The sequence below is a fragment of the Chaetodon trifascialis genome, chromosome 22, assembly GCF_039877785.1.
Source record: "Chaetodon trifascialis isolate fChaTrf1 chromosome 22, fChaTrf1.hap1, whole genome shotgun sequence".
Taxonomy (NCBI): domain Eukaryota; kingdom Metazoa; phylum Chordata; class Actinopteri; order Chaetodontiformes; family Chaetodontidae; genus Chaetodon; species Chaetodon trifascialis.
Window position 1 is genome coordinate 15,666,579 of NC_092077.1, and position 18,468 is coordinate 15,685,046.

The 18,468-nt window shown below is 42.3% G+C and overlaps 3 protein-coding genes across 4 annotated transcripts in view; 2 read left to right on the top strand and 1 right to left on the bottom strand.

Moving 5' to 3' along the window:
* The first annotated feature begins 2,770 nt into the window (after positions 1-2,770).
* Positions 2,771-6,452, top strand: guca1aa (guanylate cyclase activator 1Aa). Its single transcript, XM_070992525.1, has 4 exons — positions 2,771-3,102; positions 4,485-4,634; positions 4,721-4,814; positions 5,665-6,452. The coding sequence occupies exons 1-4, from the start codon at positions 2,905-2,907 to the stop codon at positions 5,790-5,792; spliced, it is 570 nt and encodes a 189-aa protein (XP_070848626.1). The 5' UTR covers positions 2,771-2,904; the 3' UTR covers positions 5,793-6,452.
* A 1,085-nt stretch (positions 6,453-7,537) lies between these two features.
* Positions 7,538-16,577, bottom strand: orc5 (origin recognition complex, subunit 5). Of its 2 annotated transcripts, none has more exons than XM_070992110.1 (14): positions 14,740-16,577; positions 14,161-14,253; positions 13,228-13,413; positions 12,774-12,848; positions 11,650-11,761; positions 11,170-11,300; positions 11,018-11,066; positions 10,207-10,297; positions 10,058-10,113; positions 9,648-9,760; positions 9,410-9,457; positions 9,214-9,324; positions 7,936-8,048; positions 7,538-7,837 (listed from the first exon to the last, which is right to left on the bottom strand). In XM_070992110.1, the coding sequence occupies exons 1-14, from the start codon at positions 14,851-14,853 to the stop codon at positions 7,792-7,794; spliced, it is 1,338 nt and encodes a 445-aa protein (XP_070848211.1). In that variant the 5' UTR covers positions 14,854-16,577; the 3' UTR covers positions 7,538-7,791. The 2 variants fall into 2 exon arrangements, with proteins under 2 accessions (XP_070848211.1, XP_070848212.1); XM_070992111.1 differs by having other exon boundaries at positions 7,678-7,837; positions 7,936-8,024; positions 14,740-15,194.
* lhfpl3 (LHFPL tetraspan subfamily member 3) overlaps positions 15,860-18,468 on the top strand; it is a 44,731-nt gene continuing 42,122 nt past the window's right edge. Inside the window, exon 1 of the mRNA XM_070992112.1 lies at positions 15,860-16,821. Coding sequence (XP_070848213.1) covers positions 16,386-16,821 — 436 coding nt within the window. The 5' untranslated portion in view covers positions 15,860-16,385. The remainder of the gene's footprint in view (positions 16,822-18,468) is intronic.

The following is an 18,468-nucleotide window of genomic DNA, read 5'->3' on the forward strand; positions in this document are numbered from 1 at the left end:
TCACAATTTGATTTTTACACCTGGAACCATTCAGAAGAAAGTATAATGATGGCAGTACATGAGCAGAGAGTCAACCTGATTCTCAACCAAGGCAGGCAGCTGGGGAGAAGTCTGATGCTGCTAGCCCACTACACCACAGTGTTTGTGGCCTTCGTGGGACGCACTGTGCAGTGGATGGTGGACGCGGTGAAGTGGACCAGCCTGTTTGCACGCTACACAGTGTCAGTGTTTGACTCCATCTACAGACATCTGTACTGGGGGAGGAGGAAAGGTGTCGCTGGTGGTGCCAGGGAGATCTGCTCGAGCTCTGACATGGAACCACAGTGACTTCATGTTTGTTATAACTTTGTTTCACTGTGCTGCCTGGACAGAAAGTCAAATCAAGACAACGACAAAAACTGCAACTGAAACTGAAGAAATCAACCTCTGGGAATATGAAGCTGGATGAAGAATGGCAATGAGGCCTTAAGAAGTCAGAGAAATTATAGCTTTTTACTTTTTTAAGCTCTTAAAACATAGTCATACAATTGTTATATTTGTATGTGTGATTACATAATGTGTTTATTCCATATTTTGTTATCGTCAGGAAAAGCTCTTACAAAATATTGGAAACTGTATTTCAGGCTATTTGTGAGAAACAATGAAGAACAAAAACTTGTTGCTGCCATTTATCACTTATACCTGCTGGTTATATGACTGTTAATGCAAATGTGTTGCAGGGTAATGCAAATTAGAGTAAAATATGTATGAAGCATACATAGAGTATGCCTTTTCTCTATTACATTATTGCACTACAGCGGAGGGAGGACAGGATTTTTCACCGAAAGCTACAAGAAGAAGCCTTTTGCCGCCAAAAGCTTTTTTTTTTTTTTAAACATCTGTGCCTGTCTGAAGCATAAATAACATTTCATTTTGTTGTAACATCTGTTTTTCGGCATGGATGAAACGGCGAACAACGAGCCACAACACTGACTACACAAGGAACCTGTGGAGATGCTGCTCCATGTGGTTTTCCTGCGATAATCTCAAACTTCCCTTTTGTATGTTTTATGGCCAGAAGGAAACACTAACACTCCTGCTGAATGTAATCCAGAAACCACTAATATGAGTTTAACATTCCTGGAATGTCAATGTGAGAAATGACCAAGTGAAAAGTGAAATGTTGCTTTGGAATCACACAAATCTGCATTTACTAATGATGTTTTTATTTTTACTTTTATATGAATGCATATATTTTACTTAATGGTACATTTAGACTTCAGTTTAAGCACTGACATAAATATATATCTGTGTTATTTGTCCTTTTTAAAAAGTTATATTTTGGTGTTTCTTGTTTTAAGTGACAGGTAGAAGCAGGCAGGAAATGACTTTAGACAGAGAGAAGTATGAGTTGCAACAAAGGTCTGCAGCTGGAATTGAACCAGCGACCGTGTGATGACTGAGGCGCTCTATTATTTTGTCATTTTATTACTGATTACAGGTTAGCACATTCATAGCTGCTGGATGCAACTAATCCAATACTGCTTTCAAATATGATCATAAGTTGTAAAATCAAGAGGTCACATGAAGGAGGTGATTTCATTTCATTTCATTTCATTTCAGACATTGTTGTTGTATTATTTTCCTTGTTTCTGGTATTTTCTTGTATTGACACTAAGATCAAAAAGCTTTCTGCAGTGTTTTGATATTGATTTCACTCAAAGTTTAATGTTTAAGTTACTTTAACAATCAGCTATGACTCATGCCTCATGGGCTTTAAATTGTGGTATCCAAATAAAATTCTCTACCAACTAATGTTTTAAAATCTTCTTTATTTGCAGAATTAAACGTACATAGCAGCAACTAATGGATTTTTTTTAAAATTACAATTAATCTGCTGTTTTTTTTAGTGGTTTCTCCCTCAAATCTTTGTTGTTAAAAATGGTCAAGGTCCAAAAACCAAAATTTTTCTGTAAATGATCATAAAACACCCTGAAATTGTTTCTTTTTTCCATTTTATTAATTGAGCATCAAAATAAACTGTACTGCCTTCTTAGCAGCGTCTTATGAAGCAGCACAATTTGCCATTTTTTTGCAATTTCAAGTCAAAATCATGTATGTACCTCAGCAGAGATCAAGATAAGATCAGTGAGTTAAGTAAAAACTAATGAAACAACATCATAGATGCCCAATGATCAGCAACTGAAGTACATTCAAAAGCCAAACAAAATATATTCCAAGTATTTTTATTCATCCCAAGCAGCAGCAAAGGAGTGAAATGCAAAGTGACAACCATCACATGACTGTGCACAGGACTATAGAAACACTGTGGGATGTAATTTTAAAAAAGATGAAGTAAAAATGAAAGATAATAACTGATCAATCACCATTTAATCTAATAATAATAATAATATATCAGTGGCTGGGGACATTGTGTTATGTGACAAAGAGTACCTGAACTTGTTGCTGTAACAACCTTGGATCTTCCTGCAGCACTGTTGAAGCTGCACCACCCACACCTGGTTGGGGGGCGGGGGGGTCTCCCATCAGTTCAGGGCTTGACTGTGATGGAAGTCCTGTGTCTGCAGCACGTGAGGGATGAAGGCCGTCTTGTGTTTGTCAGCGGTTTCACTGTTTGAGAGCAGTGAACCTATTAATGGGGCGATTAAGCCGATCATCTGCATGTTCGCTGGATTACAGCCAGTGATTAGACCCAAGGAGACCACAGAGGGGAGTGGGCCGCCTCATCCCCAAACACAGACAGCTACAAAAGGCCCCCGCCAGCCGCTGCCCTCACCTTATGTCCCATTGCTGTGTGACTGTGAAGAGGCGAACCTCCGCTTCACAGTAGACCCATTGGGCTGAGAGGTTTGCTTCAAAGGGCTCCATCTATCTGACCTGCACGCGCTCAGGCCTCAGGAGGAAATGGGCAACTCAACAGGAACCACCGTGGACGACCTGCAGGCGGTGGAGATGCACCTCTGGTACAAGAAGTTCATGACGGAGTGCCCCTCGGGTCAGCTCACCCTGCATGAGTTCAAGCAGTTCTTCGGACTGCGAGGGCTGGACCCCGAGGCCAACGCCTACATCGAGCAGATGTTCCGCACGTTCGACATGAACAAGGTGAGACTGAGTTTCCCTTTGAAAGAATAAGAATAAACTAAAAGAAAAAACGTGTCCCACAACTAATTTAAGATGCTTACGTTGTACTTTTGTTCTTTATCTAACTCTGGTGTTCGTAAGAGAGGTAGAAAAAGATTTATACTGGGGTCAGTCATAATTAAAATAATCCACACCTTGTCTACAAAAAGTATTTGATTTGATTTTAAGTGTTTGGAAGCAACAAGGTTTTTTTTTTTTAGATTTCTCAGATATGGGATTTACAGATTTTGTTTAGACTTACAATGATTATGTTAATGTCAAATAGTCTTTCAATTACTTTTAGTCTGTAATGTCGACAGAGTCCATAGAAATTAACATCTTCACATTGTCTGATGAACACTTTAAAATGCAAAGACATTTCACTTATAATGATATAAAACCAATGAAAACCTACAAATTCTGACATTGAAGAAGCGGCAACCAGACATTTTTGGCATTTTTGCTGAAAATTTTTGTTCACTTAAATGATGAATGAATTATAAGAATTGCTGAAGATTAATTTCGAGTTATTTGTCTGAATTCTACAAACAAGAATAAAAAGCAATATGCAAACCTTAGAGAGACAACAAATCAAAGCCCAAAGTGATGTCTTTAATTTGAGTCTTTTGTTCAACCAACAGTCCAAGGTCAGATATTAAAATCTTTTATAAGTTACAGGGTCTCAAATGTTGAGCCTTTTCGCTTGATAAGTGACTTAAACACTTACTGTCTGATCAAAGTTTGGGTATTAAAACCAATGAAAACACTTGAGTAAGATGATCTGCTGTTTGATCTTTGAGTGTTTTTTTTTTTTTAGCTAGAGCAGAAAAGTTCCTCAAGCTTTAAAAACATCTGCATTGTTTGGAGTCACGCGTCCACTCAGGCATACAAGTGATGCAGTGACCTCCCTGCAACAAGCCTGCAAAACATCCTGACCCTCGCAGACGAATTAAGAGCGTCTCCAAGCAGGCGACAGGGTCACCACGGGACGCGTCTGTCTGAGAAGCTGCACGTCTAAATTTAGTCTCCCCCTTCAGCTCCCAAAAGGCCGGGGTAATCTTTATGCACGATTTAAACTGTGAGATTATCTGAGAGACAATGCTTTGATGCTGAGATTGCTGCCTGTGTTCAGACAGTCCCTGGAGATAATCCCGCATCCTGGCGCGCTTCATCTCACACAGACAGCTTTTGGAGTTGAGATGAGGGGGATCTTTTTCAACCAAGCGACTGATTTATCACTTTGAATGGCTGAAAATAGTCACAAACTAAGCAGAGGGTCATGCATAATAATGTACTGATGTTTGACACTGTTTTGACAAGGTCGTCCTGTGTGAGTCGTCTCATCTCTGTACTTGTTTTTGCAGGACGGCTACATAGACTTCATGGAGTATGTGGCCGCTCTCAGTCTGGTGATGCGAGGGAAGATGGAGCACAAGCTGCGCTGGTATTTCAGACTTTATGATGTGGATGGCAACGGCTGCATTGACCGACACGAGCTCCTCAACATCATAAAGGTACAGACAGCATCCATCTGAAACACTGGATTTCCCAGCAGACCCAGGCCTCAAGATGTTGTACTGATGTTATTCTGTTCCTGCAGGCCATCCGTGCAATCAACGGCAATGAAAACCAGGACGTAAGCGCCGAGGATTTCACTAACCGCGTGTTTGACAGGATTGATATAAATGGAGATGGTGAGTGTGTTCTGGCAGCGTATGCAGAGATTTAGGAAGAAATCGATGGTGGGTGGACAGTGTTTAGACATTCATCAGCTCCAGTGCTGTCTTCAATGAGGAAACACAGCAAGAATAATAAAAAGACAAACTGTGGGTGGCTGCTGAACACAATAACAATCCTGAAACATTTCACAAAAGATGCTAATGCAACTTTTGCACAAGTAAGACCTTAAAGGGGAACTCCATCGGTTTTACACATCAAAGACTGAGAGAGAAAAGTTGTGTAAGGCCTCCAGAGTTTGAAAATTTTGAAAATGAAAAACATCTGGAGGTGTGAAATTAGAAATACGTGAGTTTACCAGACCTCTGTAGTCCTCTCCTCACCTCTGCTCGAGGCTAGCGGCTCGAGGCTACATTAGCTGCTGCTAGCAAAGCACACATCTCAGGCTGATCTGCCAGCAGCGGGTTTGTGTGATGATGTAAAGTAGAAAAATGCTTGAAAAGGATATTTTTGGTTCTGCTGCATTAACTTTGGTGCTGTTTTTAAAAATGACTGTGAAACAGATTAAAGAAAAAGCTCTTTAGCGTCAGTAACGTGATGCATGTGGGCAGCGTTTAGTCACGACTCCCACAGGTGTGATTGGACGGCTAAGAAGCCCAAAGCTCCTCTGGTTATGTCGGGAAGAGGAGGTGGATTTGGTTTAAATGAATGAATCAGACCTCAACGTTTTGGAAATGTAAACAAAGGTTTGCCCACTTTAGCTCTGTTAGCTATGCGCTTGCTAATGGTCAAGCGGTTAGCTAGTAGCCCCACGTCACATTTGATTGGACACATTTATGTAACCGTCCCCGTCATGTCTTTAAACAGGCGAGCTTTCCTTGGAGGAGTTCGTGGCCGGCGCTCGCAGCGATGAGGATTTCATGGAGGTGATGATAAAAAGTCTGGACCTCACCCACATTGTGGCCATGATCCACAACAGGAGGCACAGCGTTTAGGCGCTGCCCAGCCCGACTACCTCATCCTCATTCATGATTTAACCCAAGAGCTTCAGCGCATCGCCTCGAGTAAAACAGTCATTTATAGACTGAGATTTCTATTAAGATTGAATCCAGTTTAATACAATGCCAGCGTACTGCAAACACTGACGTTTCTTGTTTTTAATCTGTGAAAAAATGACACACATGCACTTTAAATGCATTTGGACGACTCAGGCAACCTTTGCAAACGGGTCATTGTCCTTGTTTAATGATGCTGAGCTCTCCCAAGGCCACCTTGGCGTGAGGGATGATCTCCCAGACAGTCCACGTACCCGCTGATACCTCGAGGGATAAAAGTGGGAGATAGTGGACTAGAGTGGCAATTATATGCACTCAATGCTTCCATATCTTTTTTTTTTTTTTTCCTGGGTCTGAGTCCCTCTGCATCAAATTACTCAACTCTCTGTTTGGCCGCTCTTGCCTGTGGGCAAACAGGAGGAAGCCATGACTCTGCAGAGCGCTTAACGTCCATGATAATTTGATCAAGTCGAAGGCTGTAACACAGGAACAGGTGGACGCTTTGTGTGCAGATACTCAAATTCCAACATGTTTTTTATGTTTTTCATCTTTTTTTTAACGTGTAACATGGTTCAAGCTGAAATAAAAGGCGAAACGCTGGCTTGGGTTGTGTAATATCTTTGTGCGTGGGTGTTTCTTTGGCTGTGTGATTTGCTGCCTGTTCAGCATTAATACAGATGTAGATCACATTTGTTCCTGCTTGTTCGTACAATAGAAATGAACTATGTGCACTGTCTCCATTAAATGTACTAGATGTAGGTATTGCAGCTCATATGCAACATTTGATCATCTTCAGTCCAGCTTCTGGATGCCACAAAAACTGCAGAACAAACCGATGCACCTCCTACGTTTTAAGATCCACAGGAACAACTATCATTTATTTCAAAGTTAGACAAAACTCCCACGACAGAGACGTTCCTACAAACTTTGCTGTCACCAAAAAGCCAGTCGAGCTTATTTTTTTCATACAGCACCGAATGCACACAGCAAAGAAAGGTAAAGGTGAATTTAATCATCTCCTAACGACAGCCCAATTAAGACGAGGCGCTCGTTAAAGAGCTTTTTTCTTTCCCACCCTATTCAATATTTTATAAAAGTATATAAACATCCAATACATGATTCATGACAAAGTTGTACATAGCTATAAGGACATCTGTTTATTAATGTATGATATTTGTCATGAATTATAACCTAAGCCATGAAGACATTTGATATTAATATATAAGTATTTAACCAGTGTCACTGTTTATGCCCGGTGCCCACAGGAGGAGTTATGCTTGCAAACCACATTATAGTGTCTTATAAACCACATGTTAAATGTTTATTTTCTGCTCATAAATGCAAAATAACGAGGGCTTAAGCAAATGTATTGTGTGGAGGCAACAGCTCTGCATAAAAGCTTGTGAGTGTACTCAGTTATTATATTCTACGACCAGCGTACAACCTCATACAACAGGTAAACAAAGGCGACGTAACGGAAACAGAATCTCCCTTTGAGCAAGGATGATGATTCACCTGTGTGGTGCCAAGGTCGCTCTATTCAGGCAAAGATGCTAAACCTGCATCATATTCATCCTTTTTTCCCTTATTATTTAAAGCAGGATGAACAATATTACATACTGACTCTCTGTCCTTCAAATACACAGCAAGCTTAACACAGGCTTTAAAAAAACACTAAAGCAAATATAATGCAAAATCGCCAATCAGGCATTTATTTTATACAAATGCAAATATTTAACATGAATAAGACACTTTACAAGGACAATATAAGCTCATTCATCAACCACAAGGGGGCAGCAAAATAATTACATTAATTTTGCTCCCCAGAATTCTCAGTAGTCCAAGCTCCTCGCTTTGCCAAATGCTTGTCCTGAAGCGAATGAATCCCCCTTTTGTCTTACTGTCACCACGTCTCTTCTCTCCTTCACTCACAGCCGGCTCACAGGAAGTCATACAGGTACTTGACAATATCAAAACTCACCGTCCTGGAAGATAAACAACACAAAGCACAATGTCAGTGACAAAAGAAACTGTAGAAGGTGAATAATCCTGCTGTCAGTCTCAGTCTTGTGTATTAACAGACCTGGATATGGCACAGATGAAGTCCATAGACACAGCACATTTGTACTTTGGGGCGTCGAGCTGGTCGTCATGACTGACCTTCGTCAACAGCTGTAAGGTCACCAGGGAGGAGATCTAAATGGAGAATAGAGGCAGGCTGAAATGACCCTCTGTTCCGCTTGTTTAAACACAGCTTTTCCACTCTTTGATGCAGAGGCACTAAATGATGAGAGCCAGTTGCGCAGATATGGGTCAAGCCTAATTTCCTAAAACCATTTTATGCTCGGGGCCATAAATAGATCAGCATTTGGCCACGGATCCCAAAACTCATGACCATATGGGTAGAAAACTCGCATCTGAGACACTGTGGTCATCTGAGTTCATTTAACATGAAATAGCACACCATTTACACCTAGAAATGGGGAGAATTATCATTTAAAATCGTGTGATTATCCCAGCGTACATTCTCTTTCATTTGCTTATCTGGAAAACGGGGAAAGAAGAGAAATTAAATTATTGTCTATCGTCTGCAGGAGCCACGTCACTGACCCAGGAGACACAGTTATGAGGAAAGAGCACAAGCACTGCAGAACTAAATGAAAGGCAAAACTAAACCACTGCAGAGCTCAATTTAACTCATGACAATGGCAAAAAAAATCATACTGTAGAGTTGAAACAGGCGGACAGTTCAGGAGGTTCATTAAGTCTCTCCCCACCAGCAACAGATGAAGGCCTTTCCCAGAAGCACTTTTTTAACGGTCAAAACAGGCAAATGTAAAAATGTTTGCACTCTTGAATGCAGGTTCAGCCCACACACTGGCCCAAGACAACTACAGCCGGGCTGGAAGCGATGTTGAGCTGTGCTACTCTCAGCCCGAAAAGTGAAGTACAGCCGAGGATTGTGAGAATGTCATGAGCTTTGCAGGTCATAAACCAAAGTGCGGGACACATTTTGACTTCCCAGTAATGTCAGAGGATCACCAAAGTTATCCTAAGGGGACCATGAATGTATATCTATACCAAAACTAAAGCCAGGGGGTCACGAAAGTCATTAGGATTCATCCTCTGCAATCACTTCATGTCTGTACTGAAGTTCACGGCAGTCCATCCAACAGCTGTTGACCATGTGACGCTGCCATGTGACCTCTAGCATGGCTAAAAAAAATGCAATATACTTTGAAGAAATTGTGCTCACGAGAATGTGACGTCCTGAAAATCCACAAGGCCTCCAGCCACGGCTTTCACCGACGCTGTGGCATAAACATAATCTCAAAATTCAGGTGTGAGGTGTGACACTGACCTGTGAGAAGATGCTGGCCGTGGGGGCGACTCTGCTGTCCACCACGCTGTAGAAAATGGCGAGCAGGCGGTCCAGAGGGAAGGGCTTCGGCCCCAGAAGGTGGTTGCTTGTCTATGAAGGAGACAGAATATCTTGTTATTATATTAAAAGGTTTTAAAACGAACAGAGATTAAAGTCAGTGTTTTAAGACGATCACCTTCTCGTTTTTCTTCAAGAAGTTTGTTTTCCTTATTTTACCGTGGTGCTGTGCGAGGAAACAGAGGAGACAAACTCATTCATTCACACAAGTCGAGACAAGTCAAAGCAATTTCATTTGTGTCAAATGCACAAATGACCAATTAGCACAACATATGACACCCTCCAGACCCTTCATTGAGGTGAAAACTATAGAAGCATACTTCGGCATAAGATCATTGACGGTAAAATGTGTGTACCTTCAGGAAGAAGCGTTTATCTGTGCGGGCAGGGTTGTAGGATGCCAGGTAGGCAGCGATCAGCAGGAACTTGGAGTAATAAGGCAGTTCGACATGAGTGTGAGCAGATAAACCTTTGAGGACATAAAAGCAATGAGTCAGACGTGCTAAAGCACAGAAGAAAACTTCGCCCTTACATCCTGATATGCTTTCATACAGTATGCCATTAACACACGGTGCTCAGTGCAACCCGAGATCTGGTGATAATTTATTCAGATTTATTTTGTGCGTGTGGAGCACTGACTGTTACAACTGCACAGGAAAAACAAAAATGACAATTTCAGCATGAATCCGCAGCGTCACTGCGCCCTATCAGCGGTTTTACAGCTTAACATCTGCTCTGCAATCGTATTACGTCACTGCGCTGGTACCTCTCAAGGCTCCGGACTCCTTCTCCTCCATTTGCTGCATCTGCTCCCACTGAAGGCTGAACACGGGAAAGAGGAGACACAATAAGGAGAGGAGAGTTACTGGGATGAGTGGTTCGATCAAAGGTGACATGGTTCGCATGTGCACAGACCTGGACACCTCTCGCAGGTACACAGTCTGCATGGCTTTCTTCAAATGAGGCTCAATGTTTCTCCACAGCTTGTGTGTATCCGTCTCTTTGACTGAGGACATAAAACACAAAAGCCAGAGTGAGTCAGCAACAGGCAACAAATCAAGGGAAGACAGACGGGAGGTAATCATGAAGACAAAGAAGAGCAACAGGGGCTGAAATGATGATGCGTGATATGAAAAGTGTCGCTTGTGTGATGAACCCACAGAGGATTATCACCTGACTTATCAGGGAGCTTTCTAGCCTCCTTTAGTTCATTGTTTTGGCTTTACAGCTCATAAACTCTGCACAGCAGGCAGCTGCTTTCAGCAGAAACAGCTCTGATAAAGCCAACGAACACCACCTGCCCAGCACCAAAAGACACACAGATAAAGTTAGCGACTGGATGAATTAAGTCGAACATCCAGCGGCTAGTGGTGCACAGCCTCCATCAGTCACGCAGGATGTACATTTTAAGTATTTATTACTTTTACTTAGATGTTTTCTCAACAGTTATCCAGTTCAATATCTACACCCACCGAGATGGAGCTAACACATTTACTACAATGACTTGTAGTGATGTCAGTGTTGTGCTGAAACGTGTTCTGTTTGCCACAAGTGGCCACAAACCAACTAATGAAGCTTTGATGAAGCAAACGCAGAAAAGCTCAAATAGCTGAAGGGCATTTCAACATGATAGAAGGATCAGATGAACTCAAAGAAAAGGGTAACATGAGGTATTTTAAATATTGATCAGCTGTCAGATGAATGAATACGCCTCTTTATACTTTACCTTTTCCTTCTGCCAACGGCTCACAGAACTTTGAAAAGTTAAGGGCAGCCTGGTTTAAAAGAGGAAAAAAAAGAGAAATATATGATGAAAGACTGAAAATCAAAACTATAAAAAAAGTCTGGCTGCCTTATGAGTGTGTGTGTGTGTCTGACCAGGTGACGCAGCTCTCTGAGGTCCCGACAGACAGAGTAAAAGACTCCCAGCAGGATGTTGATGTAGGAGGCGTAAAACTCGGCTGAATATGAAGGATGTCTGTCTTGGGACAAAATCTGCTGCAGCTCACCTACGAGTAGACGAACAGACACACACAGAAAACCAGTGTCACTATCCTCAGGCCCACACAAGAAACTCAGATTTTATAAAAAGCAACGAGTCTCCAAAACCAGCGAGATCTCGCATTATCAAGTACAATGATTCACTCCCTCTAAGTGCTGAATTTATACAGTGGTGTTTTGGTAATGCAATATTCCTCCACAGTCGCTGCATGAAGTGTTAGAACGAAATCACAGGTACAAATCTCACATCTCGCAGCGCATCTGCCAAGTGTGTGTCATCGTTATGCATGCAGCGCGGTGGGAGTTATTCATGACGCTGGCTGATTGCAGCGCGCGTGCGTGTGTGGACAATTATACCTTTACTGTAGTCGGGGAAATGGAGCAGAAGGGGTTCGAAACAGCCGGTGTTTGGTCTGAACTTGTCCCAGACGATTTCACTGAGCAGGATGACGGTAACGTTGTCCTCAACCTGGAAAGGACACGTGGACGGATATGTGACATAACAGTGGTTTTGTTCAACAAGTGGACTCAACACTCAGAGTGCGCGTCCTCAGCTGCACACACTCCTACCGTCGATTTATGTGTGTGATGTATTTATATCGAATGTTCTGTGTATTTTACTTCAAGGTTTCAGCTATCAGTTACATTCAGTCAGGCCTTTTGCTGCCACAGCTATCCTTATGTTACCTTAAATAAAGATGATCCTAATGAGTTCAGTGCGGTAATAGAAATTTAATTAAATCTGGGGAAAAAAGAGAGCACAGTTATCAGACTGGTGTTCAGTACTGGCAAATATTCTGAACTGAGGCATTGTGGAATCAAGAGGCAAAAAGTTGGTTGGATGCATCCCTGGAGAATATGTAAGGTATCATGAAGTATTGTGTTGAGAAAACAACAAATCCAATAAGAGCTGAAGTTTGGCAGGCGAAACCAAGAAACACACTTAAAGAGGGAGAGAAGACACTCCAACCTCCTGCCTCTCTGTCACTATTATAAGATAAACCCGAACCCTGGACAGTAAATCCTTCGTGTTAAGCGTTGTGCAGAGAGGCCGTAATAATAATAATAATAATACACATTAGAGACACAACAACCCTTCATCATCCTGTCATCCGTCACATGCGTATAAATCTGCATTCTAATTATCACCTCCAAATCCTATGTGGCAGCAAAGCAGCAGCATGACATTGAAAGGACAGATTCCTCTTAACACTCCCCAAGACCACTGACCAGAAAACAATTAGCCTTCAGAGGAATTAAACACAAACAGTCACATAAGTCTTTGTGCTCTTGATGTCTTTCATTAAAATGCTGAGAGTGGCTGCCATTCATCCTCCCAAACTGCCTCATGAAAGAGATCCGCACACTCAGCTCAAGGTCATTCATTACAGAAGAAGTCCCTCTTCATCATCCTCACGGTGCAACAACAATAAAGTGGCTCACTTGATGGATGGCGCAAAGAGCTTGTTGCACTTTCTCACCAATTCCTGAAGACGCAGGAGAGCAGGGAGGAGATTGGCGTCGGTATCTCTCAGAAGCTCGGCCTTTTCCATGACCTGAAAGACACACACGTGCTTAATTTTAAAATCCATATTCAATAAACTATTTTGTGAATGGCTCTTTCATCATTGCTGTTTTATATGCTGTGAGCTCACTTTAAAACTAAAAAAAAAAAAAAAAAAATGACGAAGCCAAAACATTAGATTAAACCTGCTCCCGTGCTGGCTGGAAACCACACTTATTTTCTTCAGGCTAATGCATCTGGAGCTTTGTTTAGCATCTATTTGCATATGTTATCACTACTAATCATATTACGCAAACATTTAAGTGACACATCCAAAGAATAAATAATTTGACATGCCAAGGATTATAGTATTTCAGTGAGCCAAGTCAGGAGTGATGTTCTGTTTGGGGCATTAAGTGCACGGCACTCACAATGTATCGCGTCTGCTTGGCAGGAGACTGCGAGCGCTGCTGTCTGTAGATGCGTACAAAGTCAGACAGGGAGGGACTGCGGGGGAGCAGCGAGGCGGCATCGCAGCCAAAGAAGGACAGCAGCACTTGCTCGAACAGCAACGCAACAGAAACACATTCGACGCAGCTGACTGTGGCATGAGGCAGCTGCAGAGAGGAGGAGGAGGGAGGGAGGAAGAAAGGAGTTAGGGTTAGGAGTTAAAACACGCCTCTCCCTTTGTGGCACGCTGAACGTCACGGTCTGTCACAGTAAGGCATTTAGATTTGAGCTGGTCACAGCTCTCCTCTGCTGTTATTTGGTTAGAAAATAAAAGCAATAAATGAACACAAAATCAGTCAATCAGTTAAAGAGCTTGAAGATCAACTAATTGATTACACAATCGTTTCAGCCATTTTTCAAGCAGAAGATGCAAACGTTTGCCGGTCCCAGATTCTCAAATGAAAAGATCAGCTGCTTTTTGTTGTCTTATAGGTTATGGACGGTTGTTTGGTCAGAACAAGCATCCTGAAGGTGTCACTTAGAGGATGGGGATGAGGAGGTTGTGCAGACAGATTTGCAATTTCTTTTCTAAATCAGACACCTGCGATTCTGTCTTAAAATGTTTAGTCAAGAAGGGTAAAATAAGCCTATGCTAACACTGAAAGTGAGCACACAAACCTTTGTGTGCACTGAGAAATGAGACTTCTCTGACATCCAGTACAATTTATTGAGAGAATCAATGTAGCACCCTTAACCTTTTCTCCTTTCAGTGAAATGTAATACTTCCAAGACGACAGAACATGATATTAATTCTTGTGTTGATGACAAATTTGCACCCCTGAACCCATACATGCACACACAGAAACAGCTTTCAGCCCGGGGGGGCTTGAACTGACAGCAAATGTCTCTCTCACCTCAAGTTCCTTCAGCAGAACGTGGATCACATGACTCTTCCCTGAAGCCTGATGACCATAGATGAAGACTGAGGGGTAGCTGTACTGCTGTGGCTGTAAGAACAAAGTTCAGCGCCTCTTTACTCAATATAAATAGAACTTTTCATTAAAATCAATAACAGTCTAACAGTGAAGTTCTGCCTCTATCAGCTTTTATTCTAGAATAAGATCTAGTGCTGTTGGCAATGATTAACTGTAATGCTAATGTCCCTAAGGGCATTGTTATCTTTTTAATATGAGGTTCAGTAAACATAGGTAAGAGGTAAGAGAATTTTAATTTGAAGATGAAGAGAAGAGAAAGGAAACTAGTAACTAAAACTGTCAGGCAGATGCAGTTAAGTAAAAGTAAACAGTGGCATAAAATTAAATGAATTCAGAACCTCATATTTGTACTTAACGACATGTGCTTGACATAAAGATGTACTGTATTTAGGTTACATTTCACCACTGTTCAAAGCACCATGCTAACTGAAGGTAAAGGCCAAAGGCTGTAAACTCCAGAGCGGACAGCTGAGCAGCCGACGTCCCGACGTCAGTTACCTTTCCCATGAGCGACAGCAGCAGTCCTGCTTGGACCTCTCTGCAGGGCAGCAGCTCTGCGACCCGCTGCAGCCTCTCCTCCTCATACCCTGGCTGCCGTAACAGCGATGTCATCTTCTTAATTTACTGCCAACCACAACGCCGTGTGTATCACCCCGTGAAGAAGTCCCTGACATGCGGCTACAAACGAGCAGGTTAACGTTAGCTTAACGTTCAATTACAGCACTTTCACGAGACTGGAGACGACGACCGCCGTAATCCACACAAAATGGGGGCAAAACGACGAATAAGGTAGGCAACTATTTGCTGTGAGCACTATGGGATACTGTGGAGATTTTCTTAGTTCAAAATTAAGTGTGTAATACTCTTAAAATGCAGTTAAAAGGTAAGTTAAAGTTAGACATGCAAACAAACAAGCAATAGCACTGCCGGGAGTTTCGCGCGCGCCTTCAGATTACGTCAAATGACGGTGCACAGTTGACAGCCAATCACAAAGAGCACACAGCATCATGGGTAAAGGAGTTTTGGCTCTAAAAACCGTAATGTAAAACAAAGGGAAATCGTCAATTAAACGAAATACATTATCACGTTAGTGCATCTCACCTCTAAAATGGCAAATTCTATATACTTTTTAAACATAGCATATATTTATTTTACATATTAAAACATTTCATTATCTTGTCTTGTAATTCCATGACAACTGTGCAATAGGACTTACATCTACAGAAAGCTATACAACAGCTTGTAGAGCGATCATTTTCATTTGTTAAATTAAGGTATCTGTTTGACAAAACAACTAACCGATAAAACAACATAAATCATGCCATAAACATTCTAAATGAGAAGCTTTAATTGCATTAGTCTACTTTTCCGCACAGAAAACTGGACAAATTGCTGATAACAAAATATCATATATATCATAATATCATACAGTCGGGTATATTGGTGTTATTCAGCGGTTCGAGAGGGATTGTGAGCATTAAATTGAGGACGATCGGCTTCACTTCTCATTGTGTGTGTTTAAGATTTCGCGCGTTACTGGAATAATACGTCAGACTGGGATTAAGGGATGTGGGTTGGCCCTGTACTATCCAAGGCTACCCTCCAACTCTGTTTCAATAGGATCTCAGCTGCGGTTGTTGGTCTGTCGGCGTCGAGCACAGACGGACCGTTTCAGCGAGATCTCAGCCAGTGAATGACTGAGCCGAACCCGTTTGTCGGAAAACGGTCTCCGGCTTTGGACACCTCAGGTAGGGACATTTTTAGATGAATATGAGGACAGATGCGGGATAAATCTGCGGGCTTGTGAGCAGAGGATGGATTCCTGAAGCTTGTTTTTTTTCCCCGGAGCGCACGTTTCGTTTTAGCAAAGTGATGAATGAAAATCAGAGGAAAACACAAGAAGAAAGCAAAATCCGACCTTGCCATGGATGCGAGCGCGCAGTGATGCTGTGGGTACAACAGTGACTGAATAAAGTCAGGCGAAATAAATATAAAATACAACCCGAAAACAGCGACAGGACTGAAGTTCTGCAGCGCGCTGTGACTGTGCCGTTTACGGGTCAGATGCGGCAGATGTTAGTTTGCTGAGGACAGGTTCATTGATCCGGAGGACCGAGCGGACCCCCTTTCACACAGACCGGAGGATGGTCCCCGGGGCCCCCAGCACGACCACCACCATGCTCCCCGCCTCCGAGGCTGCCAAGATCTACCAGACCAACTACGTGCGCAACTCCCGCGCCATCGGCGTCCTGTGGGCCATCTTCACCATCCTCTTCGCCATCGTCAACGTGGTGTGCTTCATCCAGCCGTACTGGATCGGAGACGGCGTGGACACCCCGCAGGCGGGCTACTTCGGTCTGTTCCACTACTGCATCGGGAACGGGCTGTCCCGGGACTTGACCTGTCAGGGCAGCTTTACCGAGTTCAGCGCCATCCCATCTGGTGCGTTCAAGGCCGCCTCCTTCTTCATCGGCATGTCAATGGTGCTGGTCCTCACCTGCATCGGCTGCTTCGCGCTCTTCTTCTTCTGCAGCACCGGCACCGTGTATAAGATCTGTGGCTGGATGCAGCTGGCAGCAGGTAGGACGCTCTGCCAGGTGAGAGCTGGTGAAACAGCTCAGTGGTTGTGTGGTGGTCCAGGAGAGCTCCAGTGAGATGAGGGTGCACGGAGTTCAGATGCCCCCTCTTCAGGTTGTAGACAGTTTGGTATAAGAGTCTGCACCAAAAAAATCCAGGTGTTGTCCTGCTTTTTCAGGTCCAATAGATGCTAATGCGAGCTCAAATGAGTAAGAGTTCAATAATGACAATCATGTAATTAACTGTTTTATCTCATTACCTCATTTGCACACTCAGACACTAAAACACTGTAAAGTTTAGGATTAAAACAACTGAGTCAAAATGTGTAGCCTCTACCCAAAAATCCTGCTCTTTCAGATCACTGACTCCAATTCTCTGACTCTGATGAGATTACTCAGAGCTTAAATGAGTAAGACTTTAATTCTACAATCATATAATTGACAGGAAATTACCTGTTTGAACCTCATCTCCCCACTCAGACTGTAAAAAAAACTACAAAAAGCCAAAATGTACAGCTTTTACCTAAAAATCCAGATGTTCCTCTGCCTTTTCAGGTCAAGAACTCAATAGTTTGACCACACTGCCCTATTTTAGCACATTTTGTACTGCGAAACCCAGTTATAGAGCATTTCTGTGGTTACTAAAGAGCTGATAAAACATTATGTAACTGTCTGAAGTGTAGGTGGAGTGACAACAGCCTTGGGAGAACGTAAGACCTCAGACTGAAAGTGAAATATGGTGTTTGTTGAAAGAGTTAAACAGCGAAAAAAATACAAGCATTTCTTATACACTTACATCTTTTATTACTGATACCTGCAGGTCTGAATACTGAGGTTACCCAAACACGTCGAGATTCATCCGAACCAGACAGTGATGTATATCCACTGTTTGGATGTAAATATTCATTCATCATTTCAATCCCTTTGTGCAGCTTATTCCGAAGTACATCCAGAATTTTGTCATTTATAAGCCCAAAAGCTGTAATAAATTTAAAAAAGGTTAATAATTCATAAACAGGTAAGTCCTCTGTGGTTTTTGTGCTTTACATTGTGAACGCCTTTCAACAGGAGCATAAACTTGAAATATGCAAATGAACCTTCTTTTGAGAACAGAAAAGGTCTCTCCAACATAATCAACCCCCCCACACACATTAAATAAAGGAAGAAACACATATAGAGGTAATGAGAAAGGGAAATCAAAGGGGCAGCTAATGTGCGCGTCTTTCTGCCTTTCATCATTTTGTCAGATTTCCAGCTTCCTCTCTGAAGCAGACAGAGGATTTCTGCATGTGCAGCGATCTTGATTCCCTCCCAAAATTTCATTTTCAGTAAGTGGTGCAGCTCAGTTTTATATCTCAGCCAGCTATTTGAATACACAGGGGGAAATGACAGTAAATGTCAGCCTTTAAAACCTTTTTTCCTCGTTAGATTTTCATGTTTTTTGGTCGACTGGGGCACAGAGCAACAGAGCCAGAGCTTTTTAAGGGTTTTAGAAATACTGAATGTTACATGTCACCAGTAGATGATTTCTACTGTCTTTAAATTTTATCATTTGTTAATTTGGATTTGTTTTAGCTGCACCAAGAGTTCGTATTAAAATCACAATAAAAACAGCAACATACGGTAAACCAAATCACACATACACATGTAT